This window comes from Pan paniscus, chromosome 12 (assembly GCF_029289425.2).
Source record: "Pan paniscus chromosome 12, NHGRI_mPanPan1-v2.0_pri, whole genome shotgun sequence".
Taxonomy (NCBI): Eukaryota; Metazoa; Chordata; class Mammalia; order Primates; family Hominidae; genus Pan; species Pan paniscus.
The window spans coordinates 70,671,946-70,690,313 of record NC_073261.2 but is presented as its reverse complement, the minus strand read 5'-3'; the positions used below and the strand labels follow the sequence as shown (position 1 = coordinate 70,690,313).

The window sequence follows — 18,368 nt, the reverse complement described above, 5'->3', positions numbered from 1 at the left end:
CAGCACATTGAGTGACATCTAAACTAATAGACATTTAAATTTACATGGTCCAAATAAGGCAATGATTGTTTTTACTTGTTCACTGAAAGCATTGTTCAGTGCTAAGTGGACGTATACACTTAACATATATAAGTAGTCATTATAAAAAAGAAAAGAGACGGGGCAGTTAGTTGTTCAACTATAATCTGCCGCTGAACTCATCTGTGCCTTTTTATTCTCACCAGGCCAAGTCCTTATACTGGGGGAACAGTCACAGGCATAGTGAATGATCCTAGACAAGGGCTTTGAGAGCCTAATTGTGTTATATACTATAGAGGATTATGCTTAGGTCACTTGGATTTTCACTACTGCTCAAAGGACCAACACATTAGTGTTTATTTGGCTTCACCTTGGAAAATGAAAGGGGCAAATGCAAAGGTTTAAAGTTCCTTCTGATGTGAAAACAACAACAACAACAACAACAAATAAACCAAAAAATCAACCTTATACAGAGATACTATATCTTAGCACTCATATTCCCCCTGAGGCTACTTGGACAATAAGACTACACATTGGGAATAAACCAGAAGCCTTAGTTACTCAGGTCATGGGTATTAGCGTAAGTGAAAGACAATGTGGTGGAGCCCGAAAAAACAGACTGGCAATGACTTCTTTCATCCACTCATAAAGGACTACAAAGAAAGGGCCAATTTTGTTATATGAATTCTAGGCCTGAATAACATGGCTCTTACCAAGCTCAAAAACTTTAAGTAGTGGAGAAACAAAGTCTCACCTCCTCAAAGATGACATTCAAAGACTTCAACAAGTTACCTTATCACAGTTCTTACGTCAGTGTCCAAATCATGGAGTCTGCATAGCTAACACTAACATGCTCATGTATTTTTTAAATGAACTAAGGGTGACTACCATTTTGGCCAAGCTGCAAGCTCCTTGAGGGAAAGAATTGTGTCTTAAATCCTTAATGAGTCTGTTCAAGCAATTCTAAGATTAAAAATGAAGTACTGCATACAAATAAAAAACTTCATAGATGGTGACTCTTCTTTCAACTTTTTGAAAAAAAACAATGGAAGCTTCAAGAACAATTTACAACTTCAAGGCTAAAAGGTGGAATACAAGTACCTGAATTTCTTGGCCAACTTCTAATCCTAGGGCAGTAGGATGTTTAATCTGGAAAAAAAAATGTTAATCTATTAGTTGTTGTGCATAATTATGTAGTGTCCATGGAAGTACACATTTTTTCCTCAAGCTTTATCAGTTTTTCTGATTAAAAAAATCAGTTAGTGGCTGGGCGCAGTGGCTCAAGCCTGTAATTCCAGCACTTTGGGAGGCAGAAGCGGGCAGATCAGGAGGTCAGGAGATTGAGACCATCTCTGGAGGTCAGGAGAGTGAACCCCCATCTCTGCTAAAAATGCAAAAAATTAGCCGGGCATGGTGGCGGGCGCCTGTAGTCCCAGCTACTCAGGAGGCTGAGGCAGGAGAATGGCGTGAACCCAGGAGGCGGAGCTTGCAGTGAGCCGAGACCACGCCATTGCACTCCAGCCTGGGTGACAGAGAGAGAATCCGTCTCAAAAAAAAAAAAAAAAATCAGTTAGCCGGGCATGGTGGCTCACGGCTGTAATCCCAGAACTTTGGGAGGCTGGGGCAGGCAGATCACTTGAGCTCCGGAGTTCGAAACCAGTCTGACCAACATGGTGAAACCCTATCTCTACTAAAAATACAAAAACTAGCTGGGTGTCGTGGCACACGCCTGTAGTCCCAGCTACTCGGGAGGCTGAGGCAGGAGAATTGCCTGAATCTGGGAGGCAGAGGTTGCAGTAAGCTGAGATTGTGCCACTGCATTCCAGCCTGGGCGACAGAGTCAGACTCTGTCTCAGAAAAAAAAAAAATCAGTTAATTATAAAGATTTAAAATACAGATGTATTAAGAACATAAAAATTATCCAAAACAGGCTGGGTACAGTGGCTCACACCTGTAGTCCCAGAACTTTGGGAGGCCGAGGTGGAAGGACTGCTTAAACCAGACTGGGCAACATGAAGAAACCCCATCTCTACAAAAAATCCAAAAAAATTAGCCGGGTGTAGCGGTTTGTGCCTGGGGACCCAGCTTCTCCAGAGGCTAAGGTGGGAGAATCACTTGAGCCTGGGAGGCTGAGGCTGCAGTGAGCTGTGATCATGCCACTATACTCCAGCCTGGGTGACAGAGCAAGACCCTGTCTCAAAACCCTCTCAAGTTGTAGATAACTACTGCTAACATTCCAATGAGTATCCCTTCAGATGTCTACTTAGTGTATGTGTACGGCATTTATAAAAATGGACCCTCTGTGCTTACTGTATATCTTAAGGACATCTTTTTTTTTTTTTGAGATGGAGTCTCGCTCTGTCATCCGGGCTGGAGTACAGTAGCATGATATCCGCTCACTGCAACCTCTTCCTCCCAGGTTCAAGAGATTCTCCTGCCTCAGCCTCCAGAGTAGCTGGGATTACAGGTGCACGCCATCATGCCCAGCTAATTTTTTATATGTTTAGTAGACACGGGGGTTTGCCATGTTGGCCATGCTGGTCTCAAACTCCTGACCTAAAGTGATCCGTCCACCTTGGCCTCCCAAAGTGCTGGGCTTACAGGCGTGAGCCACTGTACCTGGCCCAAGGACATCTTTTCATATCAATAAATTAAGACTTACCGTTAAGTTTCAAACTATATAGTTTATTTAAACAATCACCTAAAGACAATAAATTGTTTTAAATTCCAGTGTTGCAAATGTTAATGACTGATGAATATAGGAGAAAGATATATGAGGGTTTAGTGTATTATTCTTTCAACTTCTTTGTACATTAAAAACTTTTCAAAATAATAAGGTGAAAAAAAATAAGTTGCAGTGTAGCACAGATCATGAATTCATCTACTCTAATTATCCTCTCCAAATAAAATCCTACAATGTCTAGGTCCATAGACATTTACCAGACACCCTCTAAAAAGTTTGTCCCAATTCACACCCCCATCAACAGTGTATGAAAATGTCCATCTTTTCTCTTATACACACTGAGAATTTTAAACTATCTGAAAGTTAAAACTGATATCTTAATTTCATTTGCATTTCAAAAATTGCTGTTGATATTAAATATCTTGGTTGGCTTTTTATAAAAATAATTTGTTCATGTTCTTTACTTATTTTTCTATTGATATTCATCATTCTTACGGATTTATAAAAGCCCTCTTTGTAAATTAAGCTTCTGCATATAAGCATTTTTACTTTAGGTTGCTGATTATCTCTTAACCTTATTGAAATTTTTGCCATATAATTAAAAAATTATGGGGTCAAATTTTATAAGTTTATTTACTTTTTTGGCTTTGATATCATGTTGAGGAGTTCTCCACTACTAATCTTATTAAAACATCCAATTTTCTTCTAGTAAACCCTCCTGCCCCAACAAGATTATCTTTTCCTACCACCTTTTTTAAAAAGCACATTTAGCTCTTTGATCCAGACAGGATTTAGGTATAAAAATGAGTAGAGATCCTGTTTTAAGATAACCAGCTGTACCAATATAATTTATTAAATAATCTTTATTTACTGACTATAATACAACTTCTAGCATATATTATAATCCCATGTATATTATTTCTAGTTTTTGTTTTCTTGTTGCATGGATTATCTATTTCTGGGCCGGTAATATACTATTTTATTGTCTATGGCTCTATAATATATTTTAATATATGGTAAAACAGACACTCTTTTTTTTTTTTTGAGACAAAGTCTCACTCTGTCGCCAGACTGGAGTGCAGTGGCACAATCTTGGCTCACCGCATCCTCCGCCTCCCGGGTTCAAGCGATTCTCCTTCCTCAGCCTCCCGAGTAGCTGAGACTACATGCGCACGCCACCACGCCCAGCTAATTTTTGTATTTTTAGTACACACTGGGTTTCATCATGTTGGTCAGGATGGTCTCCATCTCTTGACCTTGTGATCCACCCGCCTCGGACTTCCAGAGTGCTGGGATTACAGGCACGAGCCACCCTGCCCAGTCAATTTTTCTTTATGCTAAACAATGTAAAACTTTTTGCCAGCAGCATCTCTGCCACTTGTTTTCTCTGTTTAGGCTAGTAGTAGGCAAAGTGTATAATTCTTACCAACCTAGGTAATTTCAATACAGTGTTTCAAGGCAGTTATAAAAATAATAACAATAACATCTGTCTTTTTACCTTTCGTTGATCAAGTTGTGTGTTATGAAGCAGTACCGCAGTCATATTTGGATATAATTTTACCATTACACCAGTATCTCTACAAAAAAATAAATAATAAGCCTGGTTAAAATAATAAGTATCTGTATATCCATTGACAAATAAAACATTGTTTTCATATGAGGAAAAAGTAAAAAACGAAAAGAAACAATTCTAGCACGTTTTTAGAACTATAAAAAGTATACTTTTCAACTGAAAATATACCCTATAAATAAATATGTGTGAATCAAAGAATGAAGAAAAGATAAAGAAAAAACATGCAATAGAAAAGCTTTTAGAGCCAGGTGCGGTGGCTCACACCTGTAATCCCAGCACTTTGGGAGGCCAAGGTGAGCAGATCACGAGGTCAAGAGATCAACTCCATCCTGGCCAATATGGTGAAACCCCATCTCTACTAAAAATATAAAAATTAGCTGGGCGTGGTGGCGCGCACCTGTAATCCCAGCTACTCAGGAGGGTGAGGCAGGAGAATTGTTTGAACCCGAAAGGCGGAGGTGGCAGTGAGCCGAGATCGTGCCACTACACTCCAACCTGGCAACAGAGTGAGCCTCCGTCTCAACAAAAAAAACTTTTAGAATATATCTTCTTCTGTATTTCTCTTAACAATTTCCAAAAACATTTTTTTTTGTTTGCCACCCAGGCTGGAGTGCAGTGGTGCCATCTGGGCTCACTGCAACCTCCGCCTCCCAGGTTCAAGTCATTCTCATGCCTCAGTCTCCCAATCAGCTGGGATTACAGGCATGTGCCACCATGACCAGCTAATTTTTGTATTTTTAGTAGAGACGGGGTTTCACGAAGTTGGCCAGGCTGGTCTCGATTTTCCAAAAATTTTCGAAATGACATTAAATATTTTAAAAATAGTATAGAATCTCATATGATTAACCTGTAAGGTAAGGATTTAAGGAAGGTGGTCAGGTAAAATGGGATACTTATTTCATTAAAAAACTAATCTTCCCTTTTTTCTCTAATCTATGAAAATAAGTCATCCCATTTCTTATTTTTCACCTGCAATATTAAACAAATTATCTCATTGCCTTTTATTTTATTTCAAATAGCTTTGAACATTTTTGCTACATTTGATAATTTCCTTTTTCTTAAAAGAGGGATTTTCTTATCCTAAAAAAACAAGCTCTTTTAGCTGGTCAAAAAAAATGCTTTGAGATTGAAATTGGCTTTTTTTTTTTTTGAGATGGAGTCTCGCTCTGTCGCCCAGGCTGGAGTGCAGTGATGCGATCTCATCTCACTGCAACCTCTGCCTCCCGGGTTCAAGCGATTCTCCTGCCTCAGCCTCCTGAGTAGCTGGGATTACAGGCATGCACCACCATGCCTGGCTAACTTTTGTATTTTTAGTAGACATGGGGTTTCACCATGTTGGTCAGGCTGCTCTCGAACCCCCCACTTCGTGATCCACCTGCCTTGGCTTCCCAAAGTGCTGGGATTACAGGCGTGAGCCACCATGCCCAGCCGAAATTGGATTTAAAAATATGTGCCAATTAAGCATTCAGATATGTTTAAAATAAGCCATCAAAAGAAAAAAAAAAGAAATAAAGAAATATTGCTAAGTCTATTTTGGGCCTATTTAATATTTACTGGGAAAATTAATTTGGGGTTTCACCAATTACTAGTAGAAAATTTGGTTAAAGTATTCAGTTGGCCGGGCGCGGTGGCTCAAGCCTGTAATCCCAGTACTTTGGGAGGCCGAGGGGGGCGGATCACAAGGTCAGGAGATCGAGACCATCCTGGCTAACAAGGTGAAACCCCGTCTCTACTAAAAATACAAAAAATAATTAGCTAGGCGTGGTGGCGGGCACCTGCAGTCCCAGCTACCTGGGAGGATGAGGCAGAATGGCGTGAACCCGGGAGGCGGAGCTTGCAGTGAGCCGAGATCGCACCACTGCACTCCAGCCTGGGTGACAGAGCGAGACTCCGTCCCAAAAAAAAAGAATTCAGTTAAGAGAACCTATCATAATTAGAACCACAGAACTGCTACTTTAATTTTATAAAATGATACAGAAAACAAAATATACTATACCTTAAAAAATAATGATTATATGGCAATTGGCATGTAATCTAAACACCTTATGATTTCAAAGTAAATGTAAAATTAAATTGGGATTATAATAGGAATCTGTTAAAAACCAAAACAGGGCTGGGCACGGTGGCTCATGCCTGTAATCCTGGCACTTTGGGAGGCTGAGGCAGGAGGATGGCTTGAGGCCAGGAGTTTAAGACCAACCTGGGCAACATAGTGAGACCATGTCTTTACAAAAAAATTTAAAAATCAGCCACGTGTGGTGGTGTGTGCTTGTAGTCCTAAATACTCAGGAGGCTGAGGTGGGAGAACTGCCTGATCCCAGGAGTTCAAGGCAGCTGTGAGGTACAATGGCACCACTGCATCCCACTGTGGGTGGCAGGGTGAGACCCTGTCTCTAAAGAAATAAAGGAAAATGCTCAGCATAGTATATTACTTGATATTACCTGATTTCAGTTATTGTGGCGGTATACACTGCTCCAAATTCTAATTGCTGCTCCTGCTGTAAGTGCAAAATAAGCCATAAGATTCATAAAGAAAACATCAACAAAAAGTAGAAAAAACAAATATAGCTATATGATACGTAATTAATATGATCTATACTTACATCATCCTTGCAGATTTCAGTAATGAAGTCTCTTGCCTCATGCATAGCACTGGGTGTTGGTGCAAATACAGAAAACGTTTCTTCATCCACCTGACTAATAGTTACACCTTTTAAAAACAAAACGTAACATATTAAAGTTAACTTGGCTGGGCATAGTGAGTCACATCTGTAATCCCAGCACTCTGGGGGGCTGAGGTGGGAGGATCACTTGAGCTCAGGAGTTCAAGGCCAGCCTGGGCAACATAGGGAGAGCCTGTTACTACAAAAAATAAATTCAAAAATTAGCTGGACCTGGTAGCATGTGCCCACCTACTTGGGACTCACAGTCGGGAGGATCACTTGATCCCAGGGGTCAAGGCTGGAGTTAGCTGTGATTGTGTACTGCACTCCAGTCTGGGTGACAGAGCAAGGCCCCGTCTCAAAAAAAAAAAAAAGTTAACTTGCTTATTCCAGTGGAAACTAGTCTTAAAAATAGATGTGAGAATAGGAGGGACCTATTAGTAGCTGGGTGGAGTTATGCTGTATTTAATCATTACTTTAGGAATGAAGGAATTCATTCATCAACAAATACACTCTGCATACTTGCTAGGTACCTGGCATTATACTAGGTAGGCCCTGGGGATACAATGGTGAGCCAATATGCTTGATTTCTTGAAATTCACCATCTAGTGAAATCAAATATATCTATACAAATTTTGGAGAGTCTGGTTCTGCTCTCTTAATTACGAGTAGAAACTATAATAGAACCCTTTCCTTACTTTTTTTCTTTCTCCCGCTTACTCTTACGAGGGGTGAATAAACGAATAAGGGACAAAATCACATCAGTTTCTCAATGTTAGCAAATGGCTAAGGTGACACTGCTTCTCACTCTCTTGCAGTAACCTCAAACCTTGAAGTACGAGGTAATTCAAACATTGCTTCAGGAAAAATAAATTAAAACTTTTTTTTATATACTCTTTAAATAAAAGAGTTAAAATAAAACTAAGTGAAAGTAGCAGAATAAAAAGAAATAACTAAGTAATAATTCCTCTAAAGTTAAAAACTAAAAATTATTCTAGATGTTCAACTATAAAATGTTGCAAAAAAGTCCTGATGAATTCTTTGTAATCCTTCTTGAATATAGTTAAGAATGACCATTTGCTAATTTATTAATAGGCACACAGAAAACTCACAGTCAAGACACGTCATATCCTTTTCTCCTGGTCTTTCTCTCATTTCTCAAATAAATATATATTTAAAGCAACATACTAGAGATGAAATAGCAAACTTTTATGGTCTAGCATTTAATTAAAAAACCCCAAACTTCATACAACTCTTACCTGTTTCAGCCTGAAGTTTTTTTAAGTTATAGCCACCAGGTCCAACAAATTTTGCTCGTTTTGATAATGGAACCTGAACAGTTTCTGGAACGTAATACAGACAAATATATAAACAATTCAACTACGTACATGAACCTAAAACATGCCATGGTCACTTGAGATTTTTTTTTTTTGACCTAGACACATGTAAAAATATTTTACTATAAAACAGAAAAGTAGATGATTAAAATTACTGAAAACTGTTAAAGAATATTCCCTAAAATTTAAAGCATTTTAACTACAAAAATATTTAAAATATTTTCGTTTTGTGCACTGGGTAAAAACAATTTAAAAGCAGTAATATTCATTCATATATTAATGTTTATCTTACCATGATCACTAAAATTTTTTTTTTTTTTTGAGATGGAGTCTCACTTTATCGCCCAGGCTGGAGTGCAGTGGCGCGATCTCGGCTCACTGCAAGCTCCGCCTCCCGGGTTCACGCCATTCTCTTGCCTCAGCCTCCCGAGTAGCTGGGACTACAGGCGCCCGCCACCACGCCCGGCTAATTTTTTGTATTTTTTAGTAGAGACAGGGTTTCACCGTGTTAGCCAGGATGGTCTCGATCTCCTGACCTTGTGATCCGCTCACCTCGGCCTCCCAAAGTGCTGGGATTACAGGCGTGAGCCACCGCGCCCAGCCGATCACTAAAATTTTAATGTATTACCTACAACAGGTCCATTTTCTTTTCTAGATGCTCGAGGTTTTGAAATAGTTTTGTTCATGATCTGTAATATCTCCTTTTTTGCCACTAGAAGAGAAAAACACAAAAATTATAACTACATAAAACAAATATGATCTGAAATACTGCACTCTTAGTTTTCACGGTATACAATCTAAACCCTGCAGCTTAATAATTGAAGCTTTCCACATCCCTATTACCTTGAAAATTCACTCATATTCTCCTCTCCAAAAATCCCATCTTAAATAGAGTTGTTTAATTTGTAAAAATTGAAATTTCACTGGTAACCCACTTTGGCGTTTATTCATGTGTCCCAAAAACTTAGTTGTGCTTCTTCTTTTTTAAAAATAGATATGGGATCTCACTACGTTGCCCAGGCTGGTCTTGAACTCCTGGGGCTCAAGCAATCTTCCTGCCTTGGCCTCCCAAAGTGCTAGGATGAGCCACCATGCCATGCCTGGCTACTTAGTACTTCTTTTTTTTTTGAGACATTTTCCCTCTGTCACCCAGGCTGGCGCGCAATGGCGTGATCTCGGCTCACTGTAACCTCTGCCTCCTGGGCTCAAGCGATTCTCTTGTCTCAGCCTCCTGAGTAGCTGGGATTACAGGTATGCACCACCATGCCCGGCTAATTTTTGTACTTTGAGTAGAGACAGGGTTTCACCATGTTGGCCAGGCTGGTCTCGAACTCCTGACCTGAAGTGATCTGCCTGCCTCGGCCTCTCAAAGTGCTGGGATTACAGACATGAGCCACCACACCTGGCCAGTACTTCTTGATCTAAGTTATATGAAATTCCACTTTTTAAAGCAATATTTTATAATAAGCCTAATGAGAACTGTAGTTCCCATTAGCAAAGTGGAAAAGAATGAAGGGAGAATCAAGCACACTAGCTCACCTGAAGCTTGTTGAATAGCCTCCATTACAATTTTTATTGGTATTCCAGGTAATTTAATATCAGCCTAATATGGAAAAGTCAAACAATTATATAAATATTGACTCATGGCATTATTTAAATGTTACAAAAATGAAACAAAATGGGTTTTAAAAATACCTGTAATGCAGTTATTCCTTTATTAGTGCCAGCTATTTTGAAGTCCATGTCACCATTGTAATCTTCAATTCCCTTCAGGAATTTAAAAAGTTATGACATAGTTTTAAACAAAAACAAAAGTCAACATATTCACTGTAGAAACATTTCAAAAAACAGCTTTAGAAGTAAACCATATCCTAAGTCCAAACACAAAGCAATGTTTTCTACAGTAACTACCACTTCCAATTTGTGACTTTTTAAGCTACAATTATTTTCACCAGAAACATCATTTTATTTTTAGATCATTCCTTTCCCTCATAAATGCCTGAGAATGAATTTATGCTCATTCTAAAGTGAGTCATTATGAATACTTACACTGTGTAAGTATTACTGCAATACTTAAGGGTAAGTATTACTATTTTTTTAAAGTAATCATTTTATTTAATTTTATTTTACTTATTTTGAGACACAGTCTTGCTCTGTTGCCCAGGATGGAGTGCAGTGGCACGATCTTGGCTCACTGCAACCTCTGCCTCCCGGGTTCAAGCAATTCTGCCTCAGCCTGCCAAGTAGATGGGATTACAGGTGTGTGCCACCATGCCCAGGCTAATTTTTGTATTTTTAGTAGAGATGGAGTTTTGCCACATTAGCCAGACTGGTCTGGAACTCCTGACTTCCCAAAGTGCTGGGATTACAGGCATGAGTCACTGTGCCTGGCCTATTACTATTAATATAATATCTATTTTAAATTCATATCCTATAGGATACAAGGTGAACATGCAGAGGAGGAAGGGAAGAACAAGTACCTGTTCTTCAAATACTAGCATTCTTCTAAGCATACGCTACGTGCAAAGTACATATAGTCTTCACCATTATTTGTTTTTATCTTTTAATTTTTATTTATTTATTTTTAGTCTTCATTATTAAATATTTGAAACCGAGAATATACTTGCCAAAATATCTGTCAGCAAACGATAATCTTCTATTTCACCCTTCTCAGGATCGGTTTTGGTGACCAATCCTATTGCTACGCCTGCAACAGCAGATGAAATTGGAACCCCTATAATTGGGAAAAAGAACAACTGTGGGTAATGTGTACATGAGCCTAAAACAAATATTTATCTATCAATTTTTTTTTTTTTTTGAGAGGGAGTCTCGGTCTGTTGCCCAGACTGCAGTGCAGTGGCATGATCTTGGCTCACTGCAGCCTCTGCCTCCTGGGTTCAAGCAGTCCTCCCACCTCTGCCTCCCCTATAGCTGGGATTATAGGCACCCGCCAACACGCCTAGCTAATTTGCTTGTATTTTTAGTGGAGATGGGGTTTCAACCATGTTGGCCCTGTTGGTCTTGAACTCCTGACCTCAGGTGATCTGCTAGCCTCAGCCTCCCAAAGCGCTGGGATTATAAGCGTGAGCCACCGCGCCCAGCAGACATTTATTTTTAATGTAAGTGGATATTGTTGCCTAAATTGACAATCACCGAAGCTGAGTTGGAAGTCTTAAGAGGTCATCTGACTACTTCGTTTGTTTTTGAACATATAATAAAGTTCCCTAAAACAATGTAAACAAGTACTATATCCAGCAAAAACTTCCCTAACAATAGCAAACTTTATAACTTTTAAATTATCCGTTGTTTTGCTTTTTTGCTTCAGGTGTCTTATTTTCTTTTTGTTGGAAAGTAAGCATCTATTTGGTAAATTCTTCCAGCCTGAACTCCTCAGTTTACCTCCCCATGGCAGCTAACATTAGTGTATCCTCCTAGAAAATTTCTGTGCACAAGTACAAATATAAATATAATCTTTTGTTTTCTTTACTCGTGGCGGCAGACTGTATGCATTTACTGTTCTGCACCTTGCCTTTTTCACTTAATAACATGTCTTGGATATTGACACATACCACCACACAAAGCTCTACTTTATTCCTTTGAATAGTTTTAGTACTCCCTGTATGTTTTACAAGTCACACACAGAAGTGCGATTGCTGAGTCAAAAGGTATGTGCATTTACGTTTGTTAGACTGTCAAACTGCCTTCTAAAGACATAGCATTTTAAACTTTTACCAGTGGTGTAAGAAGGTACATGCTACTCTATATTCTTATTAATTCTTGTCAAATCTTTTGATTTTTCTCAATTTAAAGTGTAAAAAATGGTTATTTTAAATCTGACTTGTTTTTTATGACTGAGGTTGAAAACTATTTCATGTTCATAAACCTATTTATATGTCTTATTTTGAGAACTCCCTGTTCACGGCCTTCAACACTTTTCTACTTGGTTGGCAGTCGTTTTATTACTGATTTTCTTTCAATATGGACAGAGCTTTATTAAAATGTAAAGATAAAATATTATGTTTAATAACATATAAATAAAATATTTTATTTCCTAGTTCGTTGACTTTGCTTATGGTCATTAGTTTTCTGTGTAGGATTTTTAGTTTATGTAATCATGGTTTCTGGGTTTTGCTTAGCAGAGCTTTTCTTCTCCAAGATTTTGATAAAACCTACCATCTTTCATTTGTTTAAAAATGTTTAAGTTTTGATCACTTGGAATTTACTTTGGTATAAAGGAGTGTGGATCTCATTTCATTTTCTCTAAGCAACCTCATCTATACTTATGATTTTAACCACCATCTATAATGTTGATGACTTAAAAATCTATCCCTCCTGTCCAGCTATCTGTGCCAAACCCTGGACCTGTATTATTAGTAAACTCCCTGTCAGACATCTCCAGCTAAATGTCCCCAAAGCACCTTAAATATATATTCAAAATTGAGCCAGGCCCAGTGGCTCATGCTTGGCAACGCTTTGGCAGGCCAAGATGGGAGGATCACTTGAACTCAGGAATTTGAGACCAGCCTGGGCAATATATTGAGACCTCATCTCTATAAATAATAATAATGATGATGATGAAAGAAATACATATATGTTCAAAATTGAATCACTATCAAAAAATCCTTTTCCTCCTGCATTCTTTGGTTGAAAGCAACTAAGACACTCATGCCAGAATCAACATTTCTTTCCTCATTTCCTATATCCCATCAAGTCACAAAGATCTGTTTATTTTTTAGAAAGCTGTCCTTTACCCTAAATATTAAAATACCTATTGTTACTTTTTAGTCTGAGTCCATATCATTTCTTGCCCTGGCAACAATCTCCCTGTCTGGCTTCCCAGATTTTACTTTCTCTATTTGCTTCTTAGTCTCTCCCATCTCATTCCCCAGGGCTATTCATCACTTAAGCTGGGAAAAACTGTTTGGAAAAAACAAAAGCAGATTCAAATCATGCCACTGTTTTCCATAAAATCCTTCAAGTTCCCCACTGCCTACTTTCAGGAAATTTTTGTACATATTCTGTGGTCAAATAAATTTGGAAAAATATTACATGTCCTATTCCTAGAGAGTCAGTATTCGGATTAGCTTATTAAAGTCTATTTAATCCATATTAAATAAACCTGCTTAACCCTGCTGAAACTTAACTTTAGAACAGAATAAACTTTTTCATGGTATACAATAATCAATGTCCTGTGGAACACTATTCCATGGAATACTGAATTGGAAAAATGCTGGCTTTAAGTCCAAACTCCTTAGCGTAACAATAACCTTCAACATATGGTTCTACTTTATTACCTTAACACCTCTTTCGAGTAGATTCCTGAAACACACTACACTGTAACTTCTTAACTTTGCACATGCTGGTCCTTTCATGTGAAATACAGGCCCTGCTCCTAATATGCCCAGTCAACAATTACTCAGCCTTTAAAATCAGATGAAATGTAGCAGTCTCTCTCAGCCAATTATGCTCAGCCTAGTTCAACAATCACCCTTACACATATTTGTATTATTACCTCTTCAATCTATTAGTATCTTTTTGTTTTCAAACCTTTAAGCTTTTTCAAAAACTGGGTACAATTTGTATCCCTGGGGCATAGGACAGTGCCTGACTTAGGGCAGGGCAAGCCCTACTCCAGCAATTCAAATTCATATTTGAATTGAACTGCATACCTTGTATCGGCCCATCCCACAGGACTTGACATTCATTCTTATCAAATTTAATTTTTTTGAGGTTTTTGGCTTTAACGCTTCAAATTTAATTTTTAAACTATTAAGCTCCATATTTTTTTATCCTGCTCAATTTTGTCAGTCATCCATTCCTTTTAATCAGTATTTTTATTGGCAGTATTTTTAGTGGCAGGCCAGTGTTCTCAGTCAAGTCAACACTGAAAGAGACAGGGCTGAAATAAGCATCCTCAAGTCTTCAACTTAAGATCCTTCTCTGACCTGTTGATCAGATTAAGCAGTCCCTTTGCTCATCCCTTAACCAGTATGAATGGTGCACCTATTATTTAGTCTAAATTTCTGCATCATTTACACAAGATATCATAAAGATATCATAAACCGTAAAGCTGAATTATAGATATATCACACCAACAGCAATACCCTCTACTGCAAATGCAGTAATTTCTTCAAAACAGAAAGTGAATTAACTATGGCATGACTTATTTTAGAGAAGTCCCTTCTGGCTTCTTTCTGTAGTCCCTTTCCTTTTTTTTTTTGTTTTCTTGAGACAGAGTCACTCTGTTACCCAGGCTGGAGTGCAGTGGCACGATCTTGGCTCACTGCAGCCTCCGCCTCCTGGGTTCAAGTGATTCTCTTGACTCAGCCTCCCAAGTAGCTGGGATTACAGGCGTGGGCCACCACACCCGGCTAATTTTTGTATTTTTAGTAGAGACGGGGTTTCACTATGTTGGCCAGGCAGGCCTCAAACTGCTGACCTCAAGTGATCCACCCACCTCAGGCTCCCAAAGTGCTGCAATTACAGGAATGAGCCACTGTGCCTGGCCCCTTTCCTTTCTAAACTACTTATAAACCATTCTTTTTATAAGTTCTTAAGAGTCTTGTTGAGGGTCACGATCAAGTTCATTGGGTTATACTTTATAGAAAATACTTTTCTTCTCTTCCAATAATAAGAACGTTTTCTGTCCTTGGGATACTAGTCTCCACGATTTCTCAATGACTGCCATCATACTTCAGTAATCTAATCCTGAAGTTCTCATTATAGTCAAGGATGAGTTTTTGTCTAGACCAAAAGATCTGAATTCATTTAAAAATGGCAGGTAAAGACTCTCCTATGATGTCATCTTTTATTTTTCAGTTTACTTTTTTCAAGATTTGTTCAGTGTTTTCCAGTATGAGATTTGGAAGACTGAGAAACACAAGTGCCATGAAGTCTAAGACTGTTTTGTTCATCACCATGTCCTAACAACTTAGATCAGTGCTTGGCACATAGGTGCCACAAAGTAAAGATTTGTAGAGTGAAAGAATGAAGATGAAAATAGTAGCAGCAGTATTTTACCAGCTACCTTAAATATCAGATTATGTTTTCCTTTATTGAATAAATTACAAAAGTACCTTTTACATTTTTTGTTTTGGCCTGTTTTTAGTTTTAATTTTTCTAGATAATATTATTATATATTCAAACCATGTTTTCATTTAATCCTTTGTTATTCACGGCCCTCTTTTCTATCTTTCATGCCAGTACTGTAAATGTGTTAAGTTATCAGAGAAATCCTTCTGTGGCCTCTTTAGTGTCTTTAGGTTCCTTCTCTCTTTCTTCTCAAATAGCAGCATTCATGACAGTTTGGCACGAATTGGTTTTAAGAATCTCCTAGCGGCCAGGCGTGGTGGCTCATGCCTGTAATCCCAGCACTTTGGGAGGGCAAGGTGGGTGGATCACGAGGTCAGGAGTTCGAGGTCAGCCTGGCCAATATGGTGAAACCCCGTCTCAACTAAAAATACAAAAATTAGCCAGGCGTGGTAGCACGCACCTGTAATTCCAGCTACTCAGGAGGCTGAGGCACAAGAATCACTTGAACCTGGGAGGCGGAGGTTGCAGTGAGCCGAGACTGCACCACTGCACTTCAGCCTGGACAACAGAGCGAGACTCTGTCTCAAAAAAAAAAAAAAAAAAAATCTCCTAGCATAATGCTTTCGTTTTTGGCGTTTCAGACCTGGGGATTATAATGAAACATTTGTAGTCCGCCTTCCTAAAATTGTGTGTACATGCCTGAGTGGCATTGTTCTCTTGGCTTGTATAAATAGACTGAAAGATTACAGTTGCTTTCTCTTATGATTCCTAATAGTACTTACTAATCAAAACTTCCTTGGTGATTGGAATCAATTCTGGAGCTCTCTACCTTTTGGAAGGAAATAAAGTTTACTGGGTCACCAATGCAAATAAAAATTTTTCAGTGTACTGCTTTTAGCTAAAAATAAGAATTCCAGCAGATATCTGGATATCTGAAGCTCTACTTTTCACCCATCTTGCCTCTGGCTTGATTTGGCCATCTGTAATCTGACTTTGAGTTTTACTAAAATCCAAATTTAAAGAAATCTTATATTTTATACTAACAGGTGTGTATAAAAGGTTAGCATTTTTTTTTAATCTTCTTTGTAGAGATGAGGTCTTGCTATGTTGCCCAGGCTGGTCTTGAACTCCCAGCCTCAAGTGAGCCTCCTGCCTTGGCCTCCCAAGGCTCATGCCTGGGATTACAGGCATGAGCAATATCAGCAGTTTTGAGACATAATTCTTTTACCTGAATCCATTAATGCTAAACTTCCGCCACATGCAGATGCCATAGAAGATGACCCTATAGAAAGAAAAATAACTGCTTTATATTAAACTGATTTTTTTAATGTAGAAAAGTGTTACTATTGGTTATTTCCTTATAAATATTCAATTACAATACAAATATTCAATAGTCTCTTCTTTTTAAAAGCAACTAAGGCAAGGTCTTTTAAGCTATAAACTATGGGGCTGCAAGGTCCAATATGGTAGACATTAGCCATAAGTGGTGACTTAAAGTTAAATCAATTAAAATAAATTTAATTCTTCAACTAGATAGGACAGATAAAGAGGATTTCTATCATCACAAAAAGTTTTATTTTACTATTATTTTTTGAGATGGAGTCTCAGCCTGCCACCACGCCCAGCTAATTTTTTGTATTTTTAGTACAGACAGAGTTTCACCATGTTAGACCCTTTGGACCTTGTGATCCACCCGCCTTGGCCTCCCAAAGTGCTGGGATTACAGGTGTGAGCCACCAAGCCCAGCCTATCACAAAAAGTTCTATTGCACAGTATTGCTACAGATATTCTAATAGACTTCCTAGGGCATATCTTTTGTCTTGCTTAACAGAAGTAGTTAAAGATATAGGGCTTTGGCTCTCTCACTCTCATAAGCCCATTAATTTAGTCACACCCAGTAGAGAACCACAAAGTCTTTAGTTTAAATTCTGAGTTTACCTTGGTATTTTTCCCTCAAAATCTGTGACTATCTGATTTACGTCTGTTACACCTTTAAGAACTCCATGACCTTTCTGCCTTTAATGACTGCACCGTACCTTGACCCATGGACAAATTTTTTATTTAAATGTGACCTCTTGGCCTAGACTCCCTCTGTGATGTACACTTATTATTCATGTGGATATGTGACAGGTATCCCCTGCCTAATGATCACTCTATTTTGGCCCTTCCTCTCTCTGTTAACCTTGTTCTGTGGTTTGTTTGTAAAAATAAAGAAACAAGCCAAACTGGATCTACTATAACAGATAAAGAAAAACATTTGTTTTATATTGCTTTCAAAACAACTCATTAGCTAAGAACAGAGATTAAGACAAGTATTTGATTAACTCAATACATTTTTCTCTTGCAACAAACTTGGGTTCTGTAGCAATAAACAAAATGTAACATTACATTTGAAAACTTAATAATAGAATAGGGAATATGGTCTTTTCTACTATGAAAGAAGTATTTCAATACCATACCATTTGACTCTAGGACTTCAGATGTAACTCTTATGGTGAAAGGAAAATCTCTGGGAATAACAGGATACAAAGCTTTCTCAGCAAGAGCACCTAAATTAGAATAGAAAACAATAAGTAAAAAATGTATTAAGTCTCTGTAAGAATACCGTATTAAGTTTACAGACCTGTACTTACCATGCCCAAGTTCTCTTCTATTTAAACCAGTGACTTTGCCAATTTCATTAGTTGCATAAGGAGGAAACTTAAAAAAAAAAAAACACAAACACACATATACAATTGACATAGAAAGATGTCCAAGTTATATTACCAAAATAATAAAACAACTTATAGAACAGTAGAATCTCATTTTTGTTTTTTAAAAAAGTACATTCATAAATATACAGAAAACGTATGATATAAATTTAACATACATACCAAATGGTTAAAAGTAGCTATTTCAAGTGTGTAAATGGATTAGGATGTGGGAACTGGATGGGTATGGGGATTTACACCATAAATTTCCATTACATTTAAATTATTAACAATAACGTTATATTTTTGTAATAAGTAAAAATATGTACATATTTAAAAAGTACACATTGAAGAATCACAGATTTTTTCCAT

General features: G+C 38.0%; 1 protein-coding gene across 2 annotated transcripts in view; it reads right to left on the bottom strand.

Annotated features, from left to right (window-relative positions):
- PNPT1 (polyribonucleotide nucleotidyltransferase 1) overlaps window positions 1-18,368 on the bottom strand; it is a 56,655-nt gene that overhangs the window by 324 nt on the left and 37,963 nt on the right. For both annotated transcript variants that reach the window (XM_034953185.3, XM_034953186.3), the window contains exons 16-27: window positions 17,940-18,006; window positions 17,766-17,855; window positions 16,535-16,588; window positions 10,902-11,008; window positions 9,970-10,041; window positions 9,814-9,877; window positions 8,903-8,986; window positions 8,197-8,280; window positions 6,878-6,984; window positions 6,717-6,772; window positions 4,200-4,278; window positions 1,120-1,167 (exon numbers count right to left, since the gene is read on the bottom strand). In XM_034953185.3, coding sequence (XP_034809076.1) covers window positions 1,120-1,167; window positions 4,200-4,278; window positions 6,717-6,772; window positions 6,878-6,984; window positions 8,197-8,280; window positions 8,903-8,986; window positions 9,814-9,877; window positions 9,970-10,041; window positions 10,902-11,008; window positions 16,535-16,588; window positions 17,766-17,855; window positions 17,940-18,006 — 912 coding nt within the window. The remainder of the gene's footprint in view (window positions 1-1,119; window positions 1,168-4,199; window positions 4,279-6,716; window positions 6,773-6,877; window positions 6,985-8,196; window positions 8,281-8,902; window positions 8,987-9,813; window positions 9,878-9,969; window positions 10,042-10,901; window positions 11,009-16,534; window positions 16,589-17,765; window positions 17,856-17,939; window positions 18,007-18,368) is intronic.